The sequence below is a fragment of the Parambassis ranga genome, chromosome 3 (assembly GCF_900634625.1).
Source record: "Parambassis ranga chromosome 3, fParRan2.1, whole genome shotgun sequence".
NCBI lineage: Eukaryota > Metazoa > Chordata > Actinopteri > Ambassidae > Parambassis > Parambassis ranga.
In genome coordinates, this window is record NC_041024.1 from 25382208 (window position 1) to 25409596 (window position 27389).

Here is a 27389-nt window from a genome sequence, read left to right on the forward strand (position 1 = left end):
CGTGACTATATGAAAAGTCATGTAATATTAATATTAATATTTCTCTTCTGCAAAAATGTTTATGGAGTCTCTTCTAATTGCTCATTACTCATTATTAACTGTCAACTAGTCAGAACACTTGTTTTTCACCATAATATCAACACACAGTTGACACTGTGTTTTCTCTGTTAATAATTAAGAATGAAAAAAGAAAACATTACTGAATGCTTTTTGAGAAGAGGTGAGACACAGAAAAAAATAACGAGAAAAAATTAGAACCCCTTTGCATTCTTGATGACCCACCCCTGTGCTAAAACAAATCTACTCAGGCAAACTACTGTTTATTATTAAGTAACCAATAGTAGTAGGCTGGATAGCGGGATAAGCGGGTTAATAGAAGAAGGATAGTAGGCTGGATAATAAATGTGCAGCTGCCAGGTCTTCATAGCAAATTCAACCCCTTCAGACCCAGATAATGACAATAACAGATACACACACATAATGCAATGACAATAAAAGCAGTGGTTTTATTCATTTCTTACCCTATATTTACAGCCAAAGTGTTACTACAACACATTCACAACAATCACACAATCAGACTCTAGAAACAAATGGAAGCGATATCTTCTACAGTATGTCCTTCTGACCTTCTTTTTTTAATAATCAGACTAAAAGGTTAGCATTAAACGACTGGTTCCCAGATTATTTTTGCAGTTGATGGTTATTGACAGTGCTGTCCAGTGATTCCCAACACTGGACTTTTTGAGCCACAGCACATATTTTACATGTAAAAAATCCCACAGCACACCCCACACAGAATACTCACTTGTTATACTCATATATAACTGTACAACCACACATTCACATTCACACAGCTAGCTTATCCAGAGACTGTGTGAATCTGTCTGGCTTTGTTTCCTCTCCTACCACTGCTGATGATAAGCATGTGATTATCACCTGCTGCTCTGGGCCTGCTTCACTCTGATAGCCTCTCTGGGATCCATCATCTTTCAGAGATCACACGCACGCCTGAGACACTGGCCACAGACACATATGCTCATTAAAATCTTGAAAAACGTCTCATACACATATTACAGATACTTTGCACACACATCTACTGAAATGAATAAATGAAATGAATGAAACTGGAAGATCAAACAGCCAAAACAAGCTGTTTTGCTTGGGATTACTGTCAATTAATTTAAAGGGAAACATTAGTGGACATGCAGCAGTGATTGGGGTCTGTTGGTTTGACCTAAAGTGAGTTTAATTTAAGTATTTTGGCAGAGGGATTAACTTAATGTACTCCTTTCCTGAATTAGGAGTAATTATTTCTCACTGGATCTGGTTTCAAGTGTGTTTGCATGGCTAGTGTGGATATGAGGTTTTGCTGGTAAAGGCCATAGTGATGCAACTGTATATAGATGATCCGATACATACATATTACAGATACTTTGCACACACATCTACTGAAATGAATAAATGAAATGAATGAAACTGGAAGATCAAACAGCCAAAACAAGCTGTTTGTGAATGAAACTGGAAGATCAAACAGCCAAGAGATATCCCTGAGAAATGACTGCCCTGTTTGGTGGTAAAGTTATGCAACATATTTTACAGACGGAACCAAAAAGAATTTTCACATGATTTTAACATTTTTTTGACCTCTAGCTTGTTTGTTGATCACACCATTCTTAGACAGATAAAAGGCCATATATTCTAACTTACAATATGTATTTATGTATTTATTTATCGGGGTTTATAATCTTAAACCCACACATGCCAAATAGAGGTATTTTTAAATGTATAATATCTTATACACTACATGAAACAAGTGTTAACTGTATTTACATAACAATGTTAGTATAAAATGGTAAATGCTATATTTCTACGATGAATCTACAATGTGCAATTCTTATCAAGAAGAATCTCAGAAATCAGTGGTTTAATACAGTCATGTTATAAAGTTAGTATCCTGTGTGTGTAAAAACACAAATATCATCTGGTCATAGTTGGTCTTATTGTTAGGCAAATAACTTCAGACAGACAACAAAAAAACTGAACGTATAACTTTATTTTATTTTGTAAAAATTAAGCCAAAAAGAAAAAAAAATCTCTTCCATAGGATTTAATTGTATGAGCTGCAGCAGGTGCTGCTGATCAATCTGGAAAGACTTATAAAGCCATTATCAGAAAAAGACTGAACAACTTTGTTTGGAAGAAAGACTCTTCTGTTTAAAGAGCACAGCTGAGGTTTAAAAAACTGCATCTGAACAAACACTTTTGGAACAATGTCCTATGAACAGATGAGACCATGTGAACATGACTGTTGAGTGCAGCCTCTAACTGAACTTACCTAAAGAAAACTACAGTTGTTTTCTGTTGTCTCAGTAATTTTAGGGCACGTGTTTGTTTTACTTTAAACACAAATGTGTTTAAAGCCTGTACTTCAGTCCAAGCCAGCCAGATGCAATTGCTTCTGAGTCACTTCACTACCCTCATTATGTATGACTAGTAGCTCTAAACTGGTTGAATTGAAATGAAATCATAATTATTTGGTTGATAATACTTACATCTGTCAGTCAGCAGTTTCTATCTGTGCTTTAGTGTCAGTAAGGTGGTGCAGCGATCACATTGTCATGTCATCTGAAAAAAGGAGATAAATGTTGTTCTCGCTGCCTGTAAAGTCAACAAAGGCACATTTTAACATTTCAATGCACTTCCCACAAATGATATTCAGGAACAGGGATTCCTATCTCTACACAGAAGATATACTTGTCTGTGAATACAGGTCTTTAAAGATATTTCTGTCAAAAAAAAAAAAACTTGCTTGCTTGCATGTAGTGACAGAAACTGACAACTGTTACACTGACAGTAACTTGTGAGAGCATATTTCACAGCAAAGTACGGGACGTATCGTGACCCGGTCAATATAGCAGATTTAACTTTAAGGGTAAGTCATTAAAAGTGATTGATTAGTTTTAGGTAAAGATCATGGTTTAAATTAAAACAGACGATTAACAAACATAAAAAAAATTTCAAGCAAGTATCACATCTCCACTGTATATATTCATTTCAAAAGCCTGGAAGTATCATCCTCTTTTTATGTTTTCCTGATGACCAGTGTGTTCAGCTGAATAATCCTCAAACACAGTTTCTGCATTATCATTTCTAGGTTTGTACCTGGGCCTTGGTCGCCCTGCAGCACCACCTGTGGACCTGGCAGGCAAAGTCGGGATGTGAAATGTCAGGTTCTGCTCTCATTTACAAAGGCAGAGGTGGACCTACCAGAGGAGGAGTGCAGTGAAGATAAACCTCAGCTGGAGAGGTCCTGTAACCAGGGTCCATGTACCAAATTTACAGGAATCACCTCAAGCCTTCAAGAACATGGAGCTTCATACATCCAGGGAGAGGAGCTTTACAGCTGGGACTATAGGGGCTTCACTGCCTGCTCAGCCACATGTGCTGCTGGTAAGCATTATCAACTCGATGTTGGATTTTGGCTGTTTTGAAATGCTGTGTATGCACACCAGGATTTTGTCTTTGCTCAGGAAAACAGAGAGCAGTTGTGAGGTGTGTTAACAGGCAGCGAGGTGAGGAGGTGGAGGATTCTCTTTGTGATGCATCCAGCAGACCATCCACAATGATCCGCATCTGTAACCCTGAGCCATGCCCTCCAAGGTAAGAGAGTGCAGGCCAAAAGCTGGACTACAAGCCGGGCCAATCAAGGCAGGGGCCAAAATCACAACAGAGGCTCTATGTTGTTGGTGCTAGGAGAGTCAGTATGACAGGAGCGTCGATTGTAGTAGTGGCTACAGCTGTTTAGGTTCTGCTGAGGTTTCACAGCACCAACACACGAGGAAAGAGAGGAAGAATAATGTAAATACCAAGATAATTATATATATCCAGAACTGGTGAAGGGCAGGATGTATTTAATCCTAAGACATGGACTGGTAGACAGGTAGCTGTTATTTCTTTGTTATTTCTAGACCATCCACCTCTTCTAATTGTACAAAAGCAAGGCCAAAATATCTTATAAAAGGGAAAATCAATTTCGGGACGAATTTTAGTTTCACACAACAGGAAACCTGTTTCACTCTCGCTTTTGAAGAACTATTGTGACGTCTGTCTTTATACAGTCTATGCTGTAAACACAAAAATGAAAAGTTCAAAAGTTCATATGTGATCACTGGCCAAACACTGCCACAGAAGCAACTTTACAAGTAGGAAATATAAGGAAATATAGCCCTTCTGAGGGCTTTCATATCTGTCATTTTGGCCTAGCCAAACTATATAAATAAAATGTGTACTCAGTCTGTTCTGAATGCCACATTGATGGAAAAAGACATGAACCAATCTTCCAATTGAGCACCACAATTACTAGTCCGTAATATACACTGCTCAAAACAATAAAGGTAACACTAAAATACACATCCTAGATATTAATGAATGAAATGTTCCAGTTGAACATCTTCATTCATTACATATACGTTGAGAACAAAATAATATAAAAGTGATTAATATAATTCAAAATTATTAACCCATGGAGGTCTGGATTTGGAAAAATAAAAGTGGAAAATCACATTACAGGCTGATCCAACTTGAGTGGAAGTTCCTCGAGACAAGTCACAATGAGGCTCAGTAGTGTGTGTGGCCTCCACGTGCCTGTATGACCTCCCTACAATGCCTGGGCATGTTCCTGATGAGGCAGTGGATGTTGTCCTGAGGGATCTCCTCCCAGACCTGGATTAAAGCATCAGTCAACTCAATCAATCAATTGCCCTTCCTCATGCAGGAACTGCTGATACACTTGAGCCACATAAAATCTCATCCTGGTACCTAATGGCAGTCAGGGTAGCTTTAGCTAGCACATGGAGGTCTGTGTTGCCCTCCAAAGAAAAGCCTCCCCACACTGACCCATCGCCTCATGCTACAGTGAAAGCACTGACAAAATAATGTGATCAAACATCAGGCAGAAAGGATGAGAGCAGAGAAATGGTCTGTGGTCAGCACCTGCAGAACCTCTCCTTTATAGGGCTGTCTTAATAACTGCCTCTCATTTCCACCAACAGCAGCTGAAACCGATTCATTGTGTTCTTTAAGTGTTCCCTTTATTTTTTTAAGCAGTGTATTTTCACATACATGTTCAGAATCAGAATCAGAATCAGAATCATGTTTATTGCCATGTAAGTGAAGGGGGTTCACATTACTAGGAATTTGCCTTAGTGATTGGTGCATACAAAGAACATATAACAATTAACATGCAATAAGATAAAAACTAAGATAAAATTAAGTAAATAAACTAAAGTAAGGCTAAATTTACATGACAGACATGGCGTAACAGACATACAATGAACAGAACATAAAATACTGTGCAGATGAAATGGTAAACATAGACCCTTATATGATCGAATGGAACAGTGTAATGTAATGATGTAACAGGTACCACATGGATCGGTGAGGTGGTACTCGTGTGCAAGTAGTGCAAGATGGAGTAAACAGTGCAAATAGTCGTCATTGTGCAGTGACTATACTAAAGTGACCTTCTGAAGACAGTGCAGAGCAGTGCATTAATTACAGTTTAACAGTCCAACAGCAGAGGGGAAGAAGCTGTTCTTGTGGCGTGAGGTTCTGGTCCGAATGGACCGTAACCTCCTGCCTGAGGGGAGTGGCTCAAAGAGTCCGTGTCCAGGGTGAGAAGGGTCAGCTGTGATCCGACCTGCACGCCTCAGAGTCCTGGAGACGTACAGGTCCTCGATAGATGGCAGGCTGCAGCCGATCACCTTCTCAGCAGAGCGCACAACACGCTGCAGTCTGTGCCTGTCCCTGGCAGTGGCCCCAGCGTACCACACTGTGATGGAGGAGGTGAGGATGGACTCAATGATGGCCGTGTAGAACTGAACCATCATCCTGGCTGGCACCTTGAGTTTCCTCAGCTGCCGCAGGAAGTACATCCTCTGCTGGGCCTTTTTGATGAGGGAGCTGACGGTGAGCTCCCACTTGAGGTCCTGGGTGATGGTGGTACCCAGGAAGCGGAAAGAGTCCACTGTGGAGATGGAGGTGTCTGTCAGGGTGAGGGGGGGTGATGGAGCTGGCACTTTCCGAAAGTCTACTGTCATCTCCACTGTCTTCTGGGCATTCAGCTCCAGGTTGTTGTCAGCACAACCTGACAACAACACAGTTGTGAGATATGTGACTTTTGTGTTTAATTTTGTTATGCTGAAGGTCCTTTGCTGTAGTATTTCTTTCCACTTGTTGTCTTACTTCTCCAAGGTCAGGAGTGGAGGCACAATCACATATAGCAAGTGACATTAGATCCATTTCAGTCTCTTTAGTGTAGGCATAACATTTAATTGGTTAGGTGGAAAAAAATAACATTACATTTATAATCAGTTATCAATGCCAGATACAACTCCAACTCCTTCTACAAATGGTTAAGCATCAGATGAACACATTCTTCTAATAGACAAGAAGCACCTGGGCCACAAAGATAATATGCTTTTCCACAGTTACTTAGACAGAGCTTGCATCTTATGTGTCTTACATGTTTCATCTGTGTCTGCAGATGGGAGGTGACTGCATGGACCAGCTGCTCTGCATCCTGTGGAGTTGGAATACAGACCAGGAGTGTGTTCTGTATGCGTCTGCTGTCTATTGACCAGCAGAATATTCTAACTATTTCGGAAGACCAGTGTAGAGACTTCAAACCTGCCATCCTGCAGCCCTGCAACCAGGTGGATTGTCCGCCTGGCTGGGAGACCGAACCATGGGAGCAGGTGTGGATATGTTCCCACGATTGGAAACAGAATCTCTTTGTAGACTTGACATCTTCTTCTGCTTCCTTCTTCCTAGTGCTCCCAGTCCTGTGGTCGCGGTGTCCAGGTCCGGAAGGTCTACTGTAAGCAACTCCTCTCCACAGGGGCCTATAGGAGGCTGGATGATTGGACTTGCAATGGAGTTAAGCCAACTGCTGACAGAGGCTGTGGCTACGTTGATTGTCTGCCCTATATGGCAGGAGGAGAGTGGGGCAAGGTGAGGACCAGAAATAGACAGATACATAGACAAAAAGCTTGTCATAACAACATATTGACAAAAAGAAACTGCTAGAATGTGAGACAAATGCTACAATGAACTGATAAAGACTGAGGGTTGCAGGTGCCCAGAGAGAGAGACACAGGTAAATCACATCAGTGTGAGACAGGAAATCACACAGGTGTGAACCATCAGTAGTGGACAATGGATTGATTTTGGACAGTGACATTAAATCTTTTTACTCTCTTAACCTTATGCCCATGATTGTCCCTTCTGTTTGATTGGCAGCTTTCCCCAAATTAGTTGCACCTGTCTGCTCTGTGTGTTTGTCCTTTTTTGTAAGTACACTGTACTTACTTCTGTAATGTGGGAATTTCAATTCAATTCAATTTTATTTATATAGAGCATTTTACAATCAGAAATTGTCTCAAAACAGAAACTCAGAGCATGAGACCCAGAACCCGAACCCTAAGAGCACTGTGGCAAGGAAAAACTCCCTTTAAGAGGAAGAAACCTCGAGCAGGACCCGTCAACTTAAGGGGGAACCAGTCCTGCTGCTAGTCGGACGGGTAGAGGAGGAGAAGAAGAGGGAGACAGGACAGAGAGGATGAAGGAGAGAGAGAGAGAGAGAGAGAGAGAGAGAGAGAAGCAAACATGATACAAACATGATGCAGTACAGAGCAAACATGACACAAGATGAAACAGTGATTATATTATAATGGATTTCTATATATATCGTCAGTCCATAAGTAGTAATAGTAATTTGATAGTAATCAAAGCAAAGATGAGCAGCAGGGGCTAGTAAAGTCGATGAGCACAGGAGCGATCAGGGGCCGGACTGCAGGTCAGTATGCAGGTCTTGAGACCTGCAAAGAGAGAGAGAGAGAGCGAGGCACAAAACTACGAGGAAGACAGTAAACACAGATCATGAGACGATATTACCAGTACGAGTTAGACTAAGGAGAGTGGAGGAGAGGTCAGAGGGTGAGGGGGAAACTGCTTTCAATAGAGTAGTATTGTTTCAAATTGAGCACAACAAGTTGTGCACTAACCGGAATAGATGATGGCATCATCTAACGTCAAAAATCTAAAATACCAAGCGTTTTGTGCAGCAATACTTTCAATAGCAATAATTTGATTCGTTAGTCCTAACCATTTCTGTTATGTCTCACTTACTCATAGTGCTCTGTGTCCTGTGGCCTGGGGATCCAGCGCAGGGAGCCAGTGTGTCAGCAGTTGACAGCCATGGGCCGTCAGGTTAAATTGGCCAGGGAGCTATGCTCAGACTTACCCTCCCCACCACTTGTACGGACCTGTCGCATGATGGCCTGTCACAGTAAGACACACTCACATACACACTCACTACATTTGAATACGTTTATGAAACAAATATACACATTTTGAGACACTTAACCTTGTTTTTCTCTATGTTTTTGTTTTTATACTAATACATCAATACTATCACTCACTATCTTACTCTTGACAGTAAGTATGAGAGGCTATTTGAGACATAATGCATCACTCATACTCTCATACGGTCTATGGCATACTAATATACTACACTCATTATCATTATCATCGCATTTACTGTCATACTCCTTCAGATAATCTCTTAGGCATACTACTATAGCCTACTGTCTTACTCGTACCTCACGACAGAGGAAGGCTGACATATGGTTCACCCAATAACTTTCCAAGTATTCTTTTGAAAGAGCCTGCCCAAACAAACTGTGTTGAAATAAATACAGATATACATAAATAATGATAACTCCAGGCCCAGCTGACCCCTCCCTGCCATGACCATATATACAATAAAACTGTGTAGTCAATTGAATCTATATTTAGGGCAGAGTTTTGGAAGCACGGAACCAAATGATTTACAACAGTACAAATATTTACTAGTGTTTTTTTTAAATTGTAGTCCTATACTAAACAAAAGCAGTCTGAGCTGGTGCTTTGTGCATTCGGATTTAAACCCTCTCTAATGAGAGCTGTGGCTGTGACAGACTGAATGCAGCTTGGTTTGTATTTACATGCAGCTGGAGAGTGATTACCCATGGGGCTGGGGGAAACGTATACACACCCCAGCCCCATGCAGGGTCTCACTTTATCAAGCTATCAACAGATCCTGTTTTCTTTTTGAAGATTCTAATTTGTGGGAACAACACAATCAGGCCTATCTTCATGGTAACATAGCATGCAGTATGGTTAGTCCTAACATATAGGAGGAATGTGGAAATCATGCATCCAGTTCAGTAGGAGTTCACTGACTTTACATTAGAAATATGACCAAAGCAGGAGACTGACTTTTAAAGTCTGCACCTCAGACTAAATGGATGATGATGAAGGACAGACTTGTGATGTCACACACAGATTTCTGAGTGAGTTTGAATCTATGTATTGAGTCCAATTAACTCCCAATTAATCCAAATGGGAAAAGAGGTGGCCAGTTACATAAGCACAACACATTCTCCAAAAAGTGGAATTCAATCACCCCCTAATACTACACTCAACAAAAATATAAACGCAACACTTTTGTTTTTGCTCCCATGTTTCATGAGATGGACTTGAAGATCTAAACTTCATTCCAGATACACAATATTACCATTCCTCTCAAACATTGTTCACAAATCTGTCTAAATGTGTGATAGTGAGCACTTCTGCTTTGCTGAGATAATCCATCCCACCTCACAGGTGTGCCACATCAAGATGCTGATCTGACATCATGATTAGTGCACAGGTGTACCTTAAACTGCCCACAATAAAAGGCCACCCTGAAATGTGCATTTTGTTTCTGCTTTATTGGCGGTCTGGGGACTCAGAACCAGTCAGTATCTGGTGTGACCACCATTTGCCTCATGCAGTGCAACACATCTTCTTCGCATAGAGTTTATCAGATTGTCTATTGTGGCCTGTGGAATGTTGGTGTACTCCTCTTCAATGGCTGTGCGAAGTTGCTGGATATTAGTGGGAACTGGTGCACGCTGTCGTATACGCCGGTCAAGCACATCCCAAACATGTTCAATGGGTGACATGTCCGGTGAGTATGCTGGCCATGCAAGAACTGGGACATTTTCAGCTTCCAAGAATTGTGTACAGATCCTTGCAACATGGGGCCGTGCATTATCTTGCTGAAACATGAGGTGATGTTCATGGATGTATGGCACAACAATGGGCCTCAGGATCTCATCACAGTATCTCTGTGCATTCAAAATGCCATCAATAAAATGCACCTGTGTTCTTCGTCCATAACAGATGCCTGCCCATACCATGACCCCACCACCACCATGGGCCACTCGATCCACAACATTGACATCAGCAAAGCGCTCACCCACACGACGCCACACACACTGTCTGCCATCTGCCCTGAACAATGTAAACCGAGATTCATCCGTGAAGAGAACACCTCTCCAACGTGCTAGACGCCATCGAATGTGAGCATTTGCCCACTCAAGTCTGTTACGGCGACGATCTGGAGTCAGGTTAAGACCCCGATGAGGACGACGAGCATGCAGTTGAGCTTCCCTGAGACGGTTTCTGACAGTTTGTGCAGAAATTGTTTGGTTATGCAAACCAATTGTTTCAGCAGCTGTCTGAGTGGCTGGTCTCAGACGATCTCGGAGGTTAACCTGCTGGATGTGGAGGTCCTGGGCTGGCTCGTGGTCTGTGGTTGTGAGGCCGGTTGGATGTACTGCCATATTCTCTGAAACGCCTTTGGAGAAATGAACATTCAATGCATGAGCAACAGATCTGGTTGACATTCCTGCTGTCAGCATGCCAATTGCACGCTCCCTCAATGCTTGTGGCATCTGTGGCATTTTGCTGTGAGACAAAACTGCACATTTCAGGGTGGCCTTTTATTGTGGGCAGTTTGAGGTACACCTGTGCACTAATCATGATGTCAGATCAGCATCTTGATGTGGCACACCTGTGAGGTGGGATGGATTATCTCAGCAAAGCAGAAGTGCTCACTATCACACATTTAGACAGATTTGTGAACAATGTTTGAGAGGAATGGTAATATTGTGTATCTGGAATGAAGTTTAGATCTTCAAGTCCATCTCATGAAACATGGGAGCAAAAACAAAAGTGTTGCGTTTATATTTTTGTTGAGTGTATATCATTATTTAGTTTCAAGGCTGTTGGAGCATTCTGGCTTTGTGTCCTGTATTTTCCAGGCATCAATATTTATAAGTACATATGAATGACACGGCCATATTCTTCCATTTTCACAGTTTTCCCTTCTGAGGGCAGCCATGGTGCTGGTTGTTTTGCCACTCAGTCCCACTTGGGCAAAGGTGTTCTGGCAGGGGAGGTGACATCTGTGCATACTCTTTATACTGGAACAATGATTACTCATAACATGTTACCTTTTATTAGTGACAGTAGCTCATATTTGGGACATAGGGACACCATGGTGTATGGTCCACATCAGAAATCTGTTCCTCCACTCCACATTCACAGTCACACATCTCTACAACTGCAAAAAGTGTGCAGGATGGTTCTGCATTGTATTACACAAGGCTTTAAAGACGCTGGAGAGGAGCATCAACAATATAACTGGAGCTGCAGGCTATCTTTGTTTATCTTTGTTGTAAATAAAAAGGTTTTTATATTTTATTTTTGTAAGGACAGCTCCATTGGAAATAGAATTTTATGTTTGAGGGGGAACTAAATCATGATGAAGAAGATTATAAAATACATACAAGAAAAGGAAACAACCGACACAGAGGTACAAACAACTTGTTCTTCTTCACACACCCACACCTAAAACTCAGCTTTTGTACAATAAATTACCCTAACATTTGAATCAACAGGAGGTGCAAGTAACAAAAGTATAAATAATACAAACTAGTTTTGTGTGTATAGAATCATCACGAACAAGCTACTCACTCTTGGCATGACAGAGGCCTGCATGCAAGGGAGTCTCCATGTGTATTGGTTGGATATCGATTATTATTTAGTTTTTTTAAACACACATCAACGTGGTCTAAATCAGCCTCCAGGTATTTCAGAATGAGAACTGTATTTTCCCTAAAAATACTTAATTGAGTATGCACACGCAGAGAAGCCTGGGACTGTCCAGAAAATAATTATAGAATTCACTGAAGCTAACATGGGATGTCAGTGATCAGAGTTTGCCAAGTAACCAGAAGCCTTTTAAAGAACAAAATGTACTTATTTAATAATTATTGGCTCCAGCTAGACTTAGCAAATAAGGTTGATGTATGTCTTCACAGCAAGGATAGACAATGACGAGTCATAGCAGAGTAAATAAGAAAAAGACTTATTTCTGTGAACATTCTGTACCAATATTTTATTAATACAATAATAATGCAAAGTATGTTTCCCTTTGGGGCTTTAGAAGGCAAAAAATCAAGTGAGGCTTTTTCTCATAGTGTAAGTGTGATCATCAGTCAGTAAGGTTTACAATCATCATTACTCATGATGATCCAAACTGCTCCTATTCGTCACTGTGTTTCTGTGCTATGCCTTCAGCTGATGGAACAGTACACAAATAACAGTGCCACAGTGTTTGGCCCAGGTCCCCCTCCAGGCTCTGTGGAATTCACTTACTGTAGCTCTCTAAGGCAATGTTAGGTATAGTACATATTAAAATAAACACAGACACATTAATATACACTTCCTCCCGACAGGTCAGAGTAAAGAGACTTTACATCTGTTACTCATTTCAAATAATAACTTGTAATGGAGTTTGTACTGAAATGAGGTTGTTGTTGTTTCTCTTAAATAGATACTGAAGTGACTTTAATCATGATGAGCTTTGCTATAACTAGTATTAGCATAAATAGGTGTAGGAGCAGAGTATAAGAACAATTATTTTTTTAAAACTAGTCTGGACAAAGCTTCTGTGATGTTACCGTAGGTTTCTTTCTCATTTGTTTGGGTGGCTCTGACTATTTGCTGCAACCTTGGCATCATCACAGTTGGCGAGAGGTGGAGTGCTAGTGGAGTTTATTCTCTGATTCAACATCCTCCTGTCACTCAAAGCAATCACACCCATAATTATGCATTCTGTTAAGAATAAAATTTTGAGCAAAACTGATCTTAGCTACAGTAATCGTCACAAAGTGTAGGTTGGTTGTAGGATTGCTGGGGTATGGTCTGCAGCTAGCTGGTTAGCATACTAACTTTACTAGAGACATAGTGACATAACTAATGACTTCTGAACTTTTGTGTCAGTTGTAATCAGGGATGGATTATGAGTCAGTGGGCCTCTGGGCCCAGACAGGGAAAAGGCCACATAAGTGCCAACCCAGTGTTATCAGGATGGATAACATTGGCCCTTGGTCCCCTGGGCCTAGTATGTCTGTTCAGTAATCCATCCCTTATTGTAATATATAATAAATGCTTTTGTCCACAACTCAAACATTACTGATAAATTATGACAACTTTTATAAATAAAAAAAATAAAGAAAATGCATAAAAACACAGCATTTTCTTTTCTTTTCTTTTCTTTCAGCAAAACACAAGAAGAAGAAACCTAAAGAGACTCCGCCCCCCTATAATCCGGAGGTCAAATCATGTCCTGAACTTTTAAGTATTCACCGTATTTACATCCAGACCCAAAAAGAAAAACAAATCCATCTAACCATTGGTGGCCATGCCTACCTCCTACCCAACACCTCTTTGGTCATTAAATGCCCTGTTACAACGTTCCCCAAAAGCTCCATCGAGTGGTTCAAAGATGAAAGAGCACTGACCATCTCCAAACGTGTACACATCACTAACTCTGCCTCTCTAAAGATCCGCTTTTTGGGATCAGAGGACATCGGGGTGTATAAATGTGTTGTTGGACCCAGGTCTGACATTTTGACTCTCCAACTGATTGGCAATAAAAGCAGGTCTATAGACACAGTCTCTTCTGACCCTCCTGGTTTCAACATGGAGGACATGTTGCCTAACTGTTGGACGCACGAAAGGTGGAGCTGGTTTGGCGTTACTGTGTCTCTATTGCCGCCTGGTGAACAGGAGGTCTCTCTGCAACCACAGGTGAAAGAGAGGCTGATTAATATCACCCTGCAGGCTGACAGGAGAGAGATCAAGCAGGAGGCGGCCTCAGCATTTATAGCCTCACTGCTGACCCACTTGCCTCCGGACCAGCTCTGGACCAGAACTACAAACAGAACTAAAAAAGCTAAAGGTAATTACCTGGCATGGTTCTTAGTGCCTTTAACTGGAACATTTCTAAAATGCCTTAAATTATTTTTTCTGTAAGAAAAGAATTAAGTAGTTGTAGTCTGCCTCTAGTGGACAGTTGTTTATCTGCAGTGTTTTCATACCCGTACTTTCTCCACATTTCTTTAGTCCTTTAAGTTTTCAGTTGATAATCAAGTATGCAGATGCCCAACCACTGAATGCATCCAATTATAGGTGGTGTAATATTGACTGATGAGTGTAACATTTGTACCTTCCTGTTGTATTCGCCACAGTTGCAAGCAAACCTGTGATCATCAGACAGCAACAGATCCTTCCACTGCCTGCTCAGCGGGACATCAGTATTGGTATTGGACAGAATGTCTTTCTCACCCACAAAGCACATTCTGTGACCATACAGTGTTTTGTAGCGGGCCCTCCGTATCCCAAAATCAGTTGGAGCAAAGATGGAATCCTGCTGACACGCACTAACAGGTAACACATATGCTAGTACCCTTGAGTTCCACCAGGCACGTTTGAGACGCATTGTAGCAGCACCGTGCTACCCAAATGTGCGCTGTCCCACCAGAAGCATCCCAGAAGTGACACTCTGCTCTGCTATGCTCTCCAAAAGAAAAGTCAATATTGGTGCCCCAGTCACGTCAATGTGCACTAACCAGATTGAACAGGTAGTTTACATTTTTAAAATGTAAATGTAAAACACCATGATTGGACCCTGACTCAGTCACACTTAAATAGTGACTCACTTTGTTGTCAAACAACAGAAACAGAATAATATATAATGCGGTATTATAAATATTAATTATAATTATTAATTATAATTATAATACAAAGTGTAGTGTCTAGAGTCCAGCACATAACGTGTGTAAAAATGACAAAAACATAGCGCAGCCATAACCCTGTGCGATCCCAGCTTTAAGTTAACATCAACTCAAAAGTGTCTGAAAGAAAAAGAAATCCAGTTCCAGCAACAACTTATTGCACTAGTTTCCTAAAGTTTTGTCACCATACATTCATCTCCTCACTATGTTTGACTCGCCATTGCTATGAAACTATTGGCCTCACTCTCTCCCTCTTTCTCTAATGTATCCTCTCACTTATATGGGCTCTAATGTACCAAAATTGGTTAAACCTGTCAATATTAATGTTATTGTATTTTACAACACACGCAGTATTCTGTGGAAACACCTGAAATACATGTTCTGTGCAGTTGTGGCACAGAAGCTACTTTTTTAACCTATGGCTAAGATGAGTTAAAATAACAGCTTAATATTAGCAAAATAAAACTTATATCTCAGTATAATTGTCACAGATCTGCAGGTTTCCAGCCTACCTGATTCGTCCACTTGAGTCAGTAAGGAGAATATTGTAAATGATTTATAGTTCAGAAAGTGTACACACACACATACACACACATCAGGATTTCTATTTTTATGTGCAGCACTCAACAGAGCAACTTGTTCACTGTTGAAACCAAGGACAGATTTTAACTGAGAACCCTGAATCATCATTTTACTTTATGCATGAGGAATAGTTCAAATGAGCTTATGCATCATATTTTTTTAGCTGTGATACATATTTTAACAGCCTGCGGATGTACAGCATTATCAGTGTCAAAGAAGTGAACTTTGCTTTTGAGTTCATTGAGAAGCAGTGGTCCTATGAATACTGATTGAAAAAAGAGGTAAACCATACATCTTGCATTGCACTTGCATTGTAAAGTGCTTTATTAACTATCCCACCCAGTTTTTGCAATGCAGATCGGGCCACTCACTGCTACTAGAACAGACAGCTGCATGTGGAAGCCATCACACCACAGTGCTCAAAGAGCTGCCAATCACACTCTGACTGACAGATGTAGAGAGAGAGTGCTGTGATATCTCACACAACATGCCCTGCTATTAATGTATATAGTCATTAAGAACTAGGCTGTTCCTGAACTCAAACAGGCTCAACGAATGTTTGTGAATTTAGAAATATAGATCATTGAAAAGCACTGAGTCTTTAGAAAACAGTTCACAGGTTATAAGAATATTAGATGTTATAGAACGGGGGGAAGGTCCATTTACATTTTTGTAAAAATACATTCACATTTCTTTAAGTTCTTCCACATGAAAACTTTAAAGCAACACAGTGGAGTTTAATTTTAGTTTAAATATAGAGTTTAATGCAATGTAATGGGTATGCATGTATTTATTTACATGCCGATGGAAAAAGGAACTGGCATATATTGGAAACAACAATGGTTACAATACACTGCTCCATAACTTGAATAACTTGTCTTATGAACATAAACTAAGGAGTTGACAACTAAACCAACACAGCCCAACATCAGATAAGCTTGTCACAGTGCACTGACTGCAGACACTTACACATTTATCCATGGCGTAATGACAAACACCATAAATCAGTCCGTACGTGTGTGGTTGCTAAAATGAGTCAGACAATGGTCTGTACTTATATACTTCTCGATTTAGACTACTTCACAACACTTCACGTAACTTAAGGTTAAGTGTCTTTCCCAAGGGCACATTGGGTTTCAACCAGGGCAGGGATCGAACCACGGTTAGTGGACATACCACTCTACCACCTAAGCCACAGCCACAGATATAATATCAATATCTGTGTGCTACAGAAAACAAAAGAAACACTAACTTGTAGGTTAATCACTACTACAAGGATGGGGATGACACCAGGCACCTTTTTAATGGAGACTAAAATTTAGGAATGTGGGCAGCTACTAATTGAAGCCCCACAATAAACAACATTAGTGATGGTTTACATGGATAAGACAGCGTCAGTCTATGTGCATGTATAAGATGCACCAAGACAAAACTTAGTATTGATCATCTAATTGATCCCATTTTTATGTGAAATTTTCAAATCTCTGTCATGATTGACATTTTCAGAGCCTGTGGACGCCGGACTAAAACAAAATGTTCTGTATTTGCCCTTGACTTTATTTTATTAAAGCAATGTAGCTGTGAGTGAACCGAAGATAACATCCACCTTTTTGAAGCTATGCTGAGGCTGACATTTTAAAAGAAAGATTTTTTTATCAGATTTACTGGGGTCTGTTTTATTATTTATTTATTTTATTAAACAGAAAACTGCGTCAGTATTATGTGCAGTTGTGTCTGCGGTGGAGGGAATTCACTGACTCACAACACTCACTACAGACCTCTATAAAATGTGATGTTTTGACAGTTTGCTGCTCTGGAACATTCAGGTTTGTGTTAACCCAATAAGAGAAAAAGACATAAACAATGGTGTCTGATGAAAGATGATGAAATGGTTTTTCATTTCATGTGGAGTTCAACGTTCTACAGTGAGATATAGTATAATGAGTGTAAACTGGGTCATACAAGACAATGATCTATGTCAGAATGACAGAAAATAAATAAATGGTCTAGTCAAAACTCAATAAACTTAATTAATGTTGTGAAGAAGAATGGACCAAATCTCCTCTACAATGATATGATACACTGATACTGAAGTCATACAGGAAACTATTACATCAAGTTATTGGTGTTAAAGGTGGATCTTCAAAATTTTGAATCACAGGGGGGTACTTAGGGTTGTCCACAAATTTTTTTTGTACTCATTGGCTTCATTTTTGATAAATAAATAATGGCAGTTTAAAGTGTTATATGTTTTATATAATATATATTATGTTGTTGTTTATCCAAAGTTGTATTTCATTTCATTCAAGTACCTTGGTTTGTGTGTTGGCAGGATTTTCTGGGATGTTAGAGGCCTTCGCATCATTGATCCCGTACCATCTGACAAAGGCCAGTACAAGTGCAGCGCGACCAACACACATGGCTCAGACACAGAGACGTCTCAGCTAGTAATTGCAGGTGTGTTTTCTTTTATTCTGTTAGAAGAAAGTAACGTTTTTTAGCATTATTATATGTAATTTTAATGTAACACTGTATCGATATATTGATATAATTCAATAAAGAAAATCAATGTATTACAGAGATATTTACAAATTGCATATTGAAGTATTGCATGTAATGAGTAATATGTAGATATGGTAGAAGATACACAAACTAAATACAGTATCTCTGAGCACCTAGTATTATGAGTGGCGTACTTCCAGGCCTCTGAAACTCACAGATGATCACCATCATTTCTGGACCCTTTTTGGCTTTGTCCCATGCAATATGACCGTCTTCAAATCTTAAAAAAAGGTTATTTGTGTGTGATGAGGGTGTTCAGCTGTTCCCATCACATGTCCATTTCTGGAATTTGGTGCACAGCCAAGCATAGTCATCTGTGGGCTGAGTCTGACTCAGAGGCTACACATGTCACTTTCCTAAACCACAGATAGAAATGTGGGAAAAATCTTCATTATACCACCAAATAAACTGCTACTGATACATCTTGGTGGTCTGCTGCCATAATCTTGTGAAAGGTTTTTAATGAAAACCAGATATTTTTGAGGCTTCAAGGCAGTCTTTTACCTCTCTTTTGGCATCGGAATCAGTAATTTGCATGACTTTGAATTCCTTTGTGCTCATCATAGTGCTGACTTCACCCTTTTTTTCTTTTGAGATAGGGATGCTGATGGAAATTTCCATCTTGAGTCCAGATTACGGGTCTGTTTCATAATGATGTTTCCTAAATTCAGCATTCAGCAATCAGCACTGACACTAGAATCTACATGATAAGCCTAGCTTTCTAGGGAAAGGTCATTATGATATATATTTATATTTGATGATTTATTTATTTGATTCAATTACAATACTCTTGGGTGTGTTTGGCCAAGGAAGCAGTGGTATTGTCATACTGTAAATAATCCAAAAAGAACCCAGATATGCAGAGTGTTTTTTAGAATCTACAATAACAGTATGTTGGATTGTGAGACAGGTCTGAGAGAGTGATACACTTCTTTATGTGACTTTGCAGAGCCACCAAGGTTTACAGGCTTACGGGGGATGATTGTTTCAGACCCTGAGGATCTGTTAGGCCACAACTTGAGGGCGACAGTCGGGGGAAAAGTCAGTGTCCTCCGGGGCACAAACCTCACTTTAAACTGCCCCGTCACAGGTGAGTCTTAAAAATGTAGATAGAAACATTTATAAATACCTATTTCATATGCTAGATGCACTGCATTTATGTGTTTTTATTCTACACTCTGCTCTAAAAACATTTACCCAAGACAGACTGTGATAGTGTCTGTGCTGCTATCCCGGTGTAAAGACTATAGACTCAACATGTTTAGCATTGTATCTCGTTTGAAAAGAATTTCCACTGAGTAAATAAAACATGTAGAAGGCTCAGGGAAGAACACTAAAGAGTGCCAGGAAAGTAGTCAATGATTTAACCAAGTCTGGAACTGAAGTGTCAGAGAAGACAGTCACTGGAGTCGTGCACAAGAATGGACCGCCAGGGTGAAACTAAGTTTCTGCAGAAAAGGCAGAAAAAAGTCCAAGAGACGGTCACAGAGACGATGTCTTTGTTTGGAGAAAGAAAAGACAGGTCAGGAGTGAGATTCTGTGAGAATGCTTCATTGCGTCTGGAACTGGCAATTTAGTGGTGGAAGGAATCATAAAAAAAGACAGAATCTGAATATCGTGAGAGAAAACCTAAAGCAGTCTACAGTAAACCTGGGTCTTGGGTCTCATTTTCTCTTCCAACATGACAATGACCTGAAGCATCACCTCTCCCACCAAATCTGAAGAAGCTTAAGAGATTCTACAATAATAATTTTCTAATTTTGTGTCCACCTGTATGTAAATGTAATTATCATTTGTTTCTAGAATAACCAATACAGTACCAACTAAGTAATGTAAATATTTAAACAGCAACTGGGAGACTCATAGCCTAAGAAAACCACCAGGAGAGCAAGAGTGCATGAAGATTCTCATACATGATTAACAGTTAAAGACTGTTGTTGTTACCTTTGCTGTCTTTTACCAGTTCATTCACTGACTTAGAGCTGTTGAAAAGGTGCTAATGCCAAGTGCAGTTGGAGGAGTGACAGAGCATGCAAAAATCCCAACCTAAGTAGACTTAGAAGACAGAAAATGGGAACAACAAAGACAAATGGCATGTGGTATCTACTAACTGTCTTACACTATGCAGAACTAAGTGTTGCAGACTTTGATGTTTTTTTGCATTGTCCACTTGTTCAAAATGGAGTTGTAGGCTCTGTAAGTCCAGGTAAAGTAATCAGTTCCAAAGTCAGGTCACACTTTTTTATTGGCGCCCACCCCTTCCGGTGGATGCAGCCATTTTTCTATAATTACTTTTCTTCTTCTTCTTTCTTGCTTTTAAAAATAAACTATAAACTGATCGATACCAAGATTGTGAAGTTTGCTCTGGTCTCACACGTAACCGCGGACCACACGCGCAGTGGAGGCCCCATTGGTTACACGAGGGATCAGCTGTAAGAGGTAGGAGGAAAGCAGGAGGGCTGGCATTGTTTGTTAATGATAGATGGTGTAATCCTGGGCACATCACTATTAAAGAACAGATCTGCAGTAAGGACATTGAGCTGCTAGCCGTTAGCATGAGGTCATTTTACCTGTCGAGGGAACTCTCACATGTTATCGCGATAGCAGCGTAGTTCCTCCTTCTGCTAATGCTGACACGGCCTGTGATGTTTTACACTCTGTAACAAGCAGGCTGCAGAGCCAACATCCAACATCCTCCTTATCTCTGGTGACTTCAATCATGCCTCTCCATCATCCACACTGCCCACATTCACACAGTATGTCACCTGCCCAACCAGAGACAATAAAACACTGGATGTATTCTTTGCCAACATCAAGTAGGTCTATGTGACATCACCCCTCCCCCCTCTGGGAAGATCTGACCATAACCTGGTGCACATCTAGCCAGTGTACAAACCCCTTGTGAGCAGGCCACCACCAGTCACTCGCACAGTGAGGAGATGGACCGACGAAACTGAGGATGCCCTGCAAGACTGCTATGGTTCCACTGTGTGGGAAGTCTACTAGAGGACCATGGGGAGGACATAGATGGCCTCACTCAGTGTGTAACAGACTACATCAACTTCTGCATGGAGACCTCCGTACCTACCAGGAAGGTACGCTGCTTCTCCAACAGCAAGCCCTGGATTACCCCTGGCATGGCCTTCAAGTCAGGAAACAGGGAGGAGCTGCAGACTGTGCAAAAGGAACTGAGGCGGAGGATCAGAGAGGGGAAGGACATATACAGGAGGAAACTGGAGGCTCAGCTGCAGGACAACAACATCAGTGGTGTCTGGAAGGGCCTGAAGAACATCTCTGGCTACAAGGGGAGCAACCTCCAGCCGACGGGGGATCAGAAGTGGGTGAATGACCTGAACCTCTTCTTCAACAGATTGATCAGCCATTCAGCCCTCCCCCAGTCATGTCTTCCCAGCAGCACCCACTACTGCCTGCACCTACTGTGGACTGCTTTGCTACTTTTTTCTTCTTAGGTGTGCTTCTAACGGTCCTGCTGTAACACTGTGAATTTCCCCTGTGGGGGAACAATAATTAAGATAGTTTTGAGTGAGTTTCAGGCCAAGCGATTAAAAACAGCCCCAGATTCTTTAAGCTACCTTAGACGTTCTGATCTAAATTACCATCCTCATTTATTTCACAGACAAACCTAACTAACTGATATATATTTCCATGTTCCATCTGTCAGGACTTCCTGAACCCTCAGTGAAATGGCAGAAGAACAAGGGACCATTAGATGTCAACGCTGTTTCCCTGCCATCTGGCTCACTGTGGATTAGAAATGTTTCTCTGTACAACCAAGGCACATACTCCTGCAGTGCCACTAACATCATGGGAGTGTACATAACCTCAACTGTTCTTCACGTCTACGGTGGGTTTACCTCTCAACATGTATTTACACACTCACACATGCTCATCTATTCTTATCAGGAAAAATATTGTGTGTGCATACAGAGCCATACCAGACTGCAGGAAGCAGGCTTCTTCCTGTGCCACAAGAGCTGAACAGGCGAAGGGTCCTGATGGCATCACGCCGTGGAACAAGTGTCTTCATTAAACCTAGAGACATTCTGCGTATCGGTACATAACCTATCTTTCCTCATATTTCAAAGGCTTCTTCAAATGTGGTCAGCAAATGTGTCCTGTTTCATGGTAATGAAAGATGTATCAGTCCCTATAACGTTACAGTTGTAGTACCTTTCTTTAGGAAAAAAGTAGGTTCTCTGTTATGTCATGCATTCTATTCTAACAAAAACTATTATAAAAATTACAAATTAAAAGGGTCATGAACTCAGTGTTGCAAAGTAAAGAGAAGACTTACCACAGACAGCTTTATTTGGGTCGCATCTCAGTGAAAACAGATGCAGCGGTCTCTGAAATCACAGTGCTGGCTGTCGAGACTCTCTATGTGCCTGCTCACATCTCTTATTTTGCTGGCCCTTACATTGTGCAGAAACACCTTTATTCAGTGTTTTCCTTGTAATAACACAGGAGTGCCCCAGGAGTGCAACCACACATGAACAGATGTTAAACATCAGCTCTGCATGAAGGAGAGAAGCAGAATTACTTTCTGAGCGTAATGAATGAGGGCCTCCTCATCCTCCCACGGCCCTTATCTGGCGTCAGAGGGGAATAGATCTCTGGTGCTCACAACAAGCAGAGACCATGTAGCTTTACTAGCAGATCAGCATATAGATTATGGTGTGCGCATGTCTACATTATACATACAAATGTTTAATGAGGGCATGCTAAACACTATATTAACTTACTAATGTGGTACAAAGTGGTATTGCATTCTGGTATGTCCACTGCTATTTTGTTACCATGGAAACTGCAAATATGCAACTAGACGTTAACTAGAGTACCATAATGCAGCAGACAGAGCATCAAGTCCAGCAGGTCAGAGGTGGACATTATGTTAATACAATTATTGTAACAGCTCAGATTTTTCCAAGCAAAAGTAACCTTTGTAAATTGCATATTGAGTTTGAGTTATGGAGTGTTTCTAAACATTTATTTATTCATGTTGAGATTGTTTTAGATCAGTTTGTTCTCACATTAGAAAAACTCTTAATTCAGCAATGTGCAATTGTACATAGACATAGTTTTTCACATTTGCATGAGTAAAGTAAAAAACCTTCGTAAGTTCCTGCCCCTGTCTGTTTAAACAGGTTGTCCTGTAGTCCCTGACCACAAATTGCCTGTGCGCTGGGACTATAACAATCAGACCCTGAAGGAGGTTTCACGTCCAGCTCACACCCATGGTGCAGTTCCAGGTCGGGCTCTGCAGTACACGATGCTGGTGGGAGGCCGTGTGCTTCAGGTCAACACACTGCAGGGGAAGTTCACAGGCCGGTACAGATGCCAGACCTTTATTAACAGTACAGGGCTGATGCTGTCTGCCTGGATACACGTTCACACTGAAGGTAAGAGAAGCAGACATTTCAGTCATTCATCATGTCTGCATGAATGGGGATAGAGCCGTAACTGCATGTATGGAATCACCAGTCAAAAGTAATAAAATGCATTAAAGAATAGTTACTAAACACCAAATCCTTCCTACTACATGTGTGCAATATTTACATCTTAGTCCGAGACTCAAGGATGTGATCATTGTACCACCAAAGCATCTGAACAAATGACATGTAAACAATAATAATCAGTGGGGAAGAGAAGATCAGATTTCTGCTTAGGCTTGCACTCATAATAAGTATGTGGGAAATAGAAGATTTTTTTTATTTTGGAAGCTGCCTTGCATGTATTGATTATATAAAATTTAACACAGACAACATATTCGATCACTTGCCCGAAAGAAAGCATGTGTCATCAGGTGGCTGATGTAGTAGGACAATAGGATGTAGGGGCCACTGTTGGAAATTATGCTAGTATTTGCCGGATACTGAGGTCCCCTGTGATCAGGAGATTGTTGATTTAACACAAAAAGACGTATAGAATTAGTATTTGCTAACTTTTGAACATGACTGTACATGTAATATGGAGCTGGAAGATAACAAAGGTTAGACAGTGGTGGAGTGAAGCCAGCAACTCCAAGCTGGTTACAGTCGTGATTGGAAGGTTCTGGGTCGTATTCTGACAACTTGATTGGCTCAAGGAAGATGATGAAATCTGATCATTTCAGAAATTTGTAAACATGAAGGCTGAAAAAATCTCTATAGGCTAAGAAGTGAGGAGAAAAGTCTTTTATATTGAACTTGTTCAAATGCATGGTTTGTTTAGTTGCTGTGAGAGGAATAAACACAGTCTAATCAATTCCAATATATGTATGTACTTTTTTCCAATTTAAAATAAAAGCATAATACATTTTAGCCCACACTTTAATCTAACTTATGCTATGTGATTTGTTTATTTGGCAATACTGATAGAAAAAAAAATAGTGTAGACTCCATCAGTATGCTGTGTTCCAGCGATCCACAGAGTAACTCAGTGCATCATTGTGTTCCATTTTTATGCATTATATAGTGCTTCCACCAGCTGCCTCTGCTTTGCCTCGGGCACTTTGCTTCCTCTGCAGTGGGCCTTTTAAAACAAGAAAATCACAAATTAGATTCTTTGCAGAACATTGATGTGCGCTTCCAGTCTTTGGATGGTGTTTAATATTTGTGTTTGAACCAAAGAGGTTGCCTGGCGCTTTGGAGACTGGACCACCTGCAGTGCCTCCTGTGGAAACAGAGGAACTTTGATGAGGAGGATCCACTGTGTCACTCTGGATGAAAAAGATGTCCCGCCCAACATGTGTCGCCACATCCCCAAACCCGGCATCTCCCCGGTTGCCTGCAACAGGAAGGACTGCCCTCCCAGGTACCATGACATTGAGATTATGCATTTCTGGATTTAGATCATTCAGTTCAGTCAAATACTGGACCAGAAGAAGTACTACAGTATGCTAAAGCTGCCATGCAGTCCTGACAGGAGTATTGCTTTTCTGTGTAGGTATACATACACAGAATGCGGCAGTAGATTATTTCACACAGAGACTGTAATGAGGGGAAAACACGGAGGCTATGAAGCTAATGAATTCAGGAGAAGCATTCAGATCACAACAGAAATACTCTCAGCAGATCAGATCCCTGCTGTTTCCAGCTCTGCCAGCCTGCCGCTACCCATCATATAGCCCATCATTCAGCTCCCTCCTACCCACACTCACTCTGCTGCCACACACAGTCAGACGCTCACTAATGAAACAGGAATGACTCACTGTTAGCTAGAATCATGTTGTTGAAATGTTAAAATGCCTAACTTTACATCAGAAACAAACATGTTTACACCCTTTAGAGACTCAAAACATCACTTAACCTATGGGTGACATCATGTGAGCTTCATCTATAGTGGCATACTGTGTATGTGGTCACCCCAACCTGGAAAAATATTCTTGAACATCTGTTGAGTGTAGGTATACTGTAAGCGGTATGTGTGGGCATACCCTTCTAAACCACAGCCCACTTTGTCCTCCCATAGCATCTCCCACATTCAGACTACAGGCAGCGTGGCCTTCCCCTGCAATGTCAAGTCTGTCTAACAACTCTCTTCCATTCTATGGCTTCGGATTATAGACTGTAGATGTAGGCAATGACTTGAAGCACAGGGACTTCTACAAAAGAAGACTGGGCTGCACAGTGTGATTTCTATAATGTCCATCCCTGCAGCAGTTTACAGCCACTGTGTAGTACAAGGAGGTGACAATGGAAATTCACTATGTCTTTTTTTTAATGTCATGATTTTAGATGGTCAGTATCAGAGTGGTCAAAATGCTCGGCCACATGTGGGGGCGGCTGGAAACAGAGGCAGGTTTCCTGTCAGCAGCTGGATGCCAAAGGTGGACTGAGGTCTCTGGCAGCAGCTGCCTGCAAGAGGATGAGCCGGCCAGCAGACACAGAGCAGTGCACCGCCAATAACTGTCCCATGTGGGTAACCAGTCCATGGGGAAAGGTACTGTGGATACACTGTCACATGTGTCACATTATGCACTATAGAAAACACATTGGTAACTCTGTTACTCAATTTCAGTGTTCAGGGAGGTGTTTAGGCCCCACCACCACAGTACAGAAGAGATCTGTCACCTGCCAGCATGCGAATGGATCCGCCTACACAGACTGTGATCTCCAGAACAGGTACAATACTTTATTTATTGTTGTTTACCACCAGGAGGTACCCTAGCAATTAGCAGTACAATATTATGAACTTAAGCCAGAAGCTGTTCATACCTGCCCATGTGTTTTTTCCTGGGTTTCACTCTGGCACTTTACGATCTCCTCTAGGTGTCTTCCTGTTTAGTTATTTCTGTCTGGAAACTCTCATTTCACATTTTATATATTTTTAGACCTCAGATCATCTAAAGTATTAAGAACTACAATCTACACACAGAAGCCTAATGTAATTACCACCCATCACTAAAGTCTGGCACCTTATTTTATTAAGTAGTTGTGTTGTCTGTGACTTCTTGCCCAACACTCTTCTGAGCTCTGAGCGCTTTCCTCACAAGAAACCTATTTCTTTGCATTTCGTATACATCCATCAGTACACAAAGAGTTGTCCAACTGGTTGTTAATAAATTTAGTTCCACCAGGTCAGAGTACTAACAATGTGAGTATCTTCTTGTGCTGGGTATTCTCTTCAAATGTTTTGCAAACTGTGCCTACTTCATTGATTTAATGTCTGTATATGAGGTCAGTCTCAAAATAAACTTCTACCATTTGCTTGGTCTAGCAGCAAATTGACTTAAGAATTTTTCAGAGACCTTGTAAAAGTATCTTGCATTGTTTTATGAATTAAATCTGCAACTGTTCTCTTCCAGGCCTGTATCATTGCGTAACTGTTCCTCTGACCTATGTGATGTCCAATGGCGCCCTGGGGCATGGCGGGCATGCACAGTAGCCTGTGGGAGCGGTTTTCAGTCCCGTAGGATGGACTGTGTTCACCGCAGGACCGGTAGGACTTTGGCTGACCAGCACTGCGCCTGGCTCCAGCAGCCCTCCACCTGGCAGCACTGCAACAGAACTGCATGTGGGAGTAAGTCGGCAAGTCAGTATGAGATGATTCTAACTGCGAGGAGTGATTAATAAGTTTGTAACCAAGGTAGGAATCATGACTTTTATCAGTGAATCTTGTGTAAAAGCATGCACTGAATGCATTCAATTACATATGGTTTTATCAAGCTCTTCAAACTGGTTTACACATTCATGACAATATTACATGATACTGAAGTGCCACTGAAAATGATAA

The 27389-nt window shown here is 41.0% G+C and overlaps 1 protein-coding gene across 3 annotated transcripts in view; it reads left to right on the top strand.

Moving 5' to 3' along the window:
- Window positions 1–27389, top strand: part of adamtsl3 (ADAMTS-like 3) — a 155166-nt gene that overhangs the window by 123707 nt on the left and 4070 nt on the right. For 2 of the 3 annotated variants that reach the window (XM_028402649.1, XM_028402648.1), the window contains exons 16-31: window positions 3155–3450; window positions 3531–3660; window positions 6545–6755; window positions 6832–7011; window positions 8194–8347; window positions 13496–14176; window positions 14466–14664; window positions 17926–18050; window positions 19105–19245; window positions 21838–22020; window positions 22104–22229; window positions 23321–23575; window positions 24785–24968; window positions 25892–26096; window positions 26175–26278; window positions 26962–27176. In XM_028402649.1, the coding sequence (XP_028258450.1) occupies window positions 3155–3450; window positions 3531–3660; window positions 6545–6755; window positions 6832–7011; window positions 8194–8347; window positions 13496–14176; window positions 14466–14664; window positions 17926–18050; window positions 19105–19245; window positions 21838–22020; window positions 22104–22229; window positions 23321–23575; window positions 24785–24968; window positions 25892–26096; window positions 26175–26278; window positions 26962–27176 (3389 nt within the window). Of the gene's footprint in view, window positions 1–3154; window positions 3451–3530; window positions 3661–6544; window positions 6756–6831; window positions 7012–8193; window positions 8348–13495; window positions 14177–14465; window positions 14665–17925; window positions 18051–19104; window positions 19246–21837; window positions 22021–22103; window positions 22230–23320; window positions 23576–24784; window positions 24969–25891; window positions 26097–26174; window positions 26279–26961; window positions 27243–27389 lie in introns of all 3 variants that reach the window. The other variant, XM_028402651.1, reaches the window with a different exon arrangement.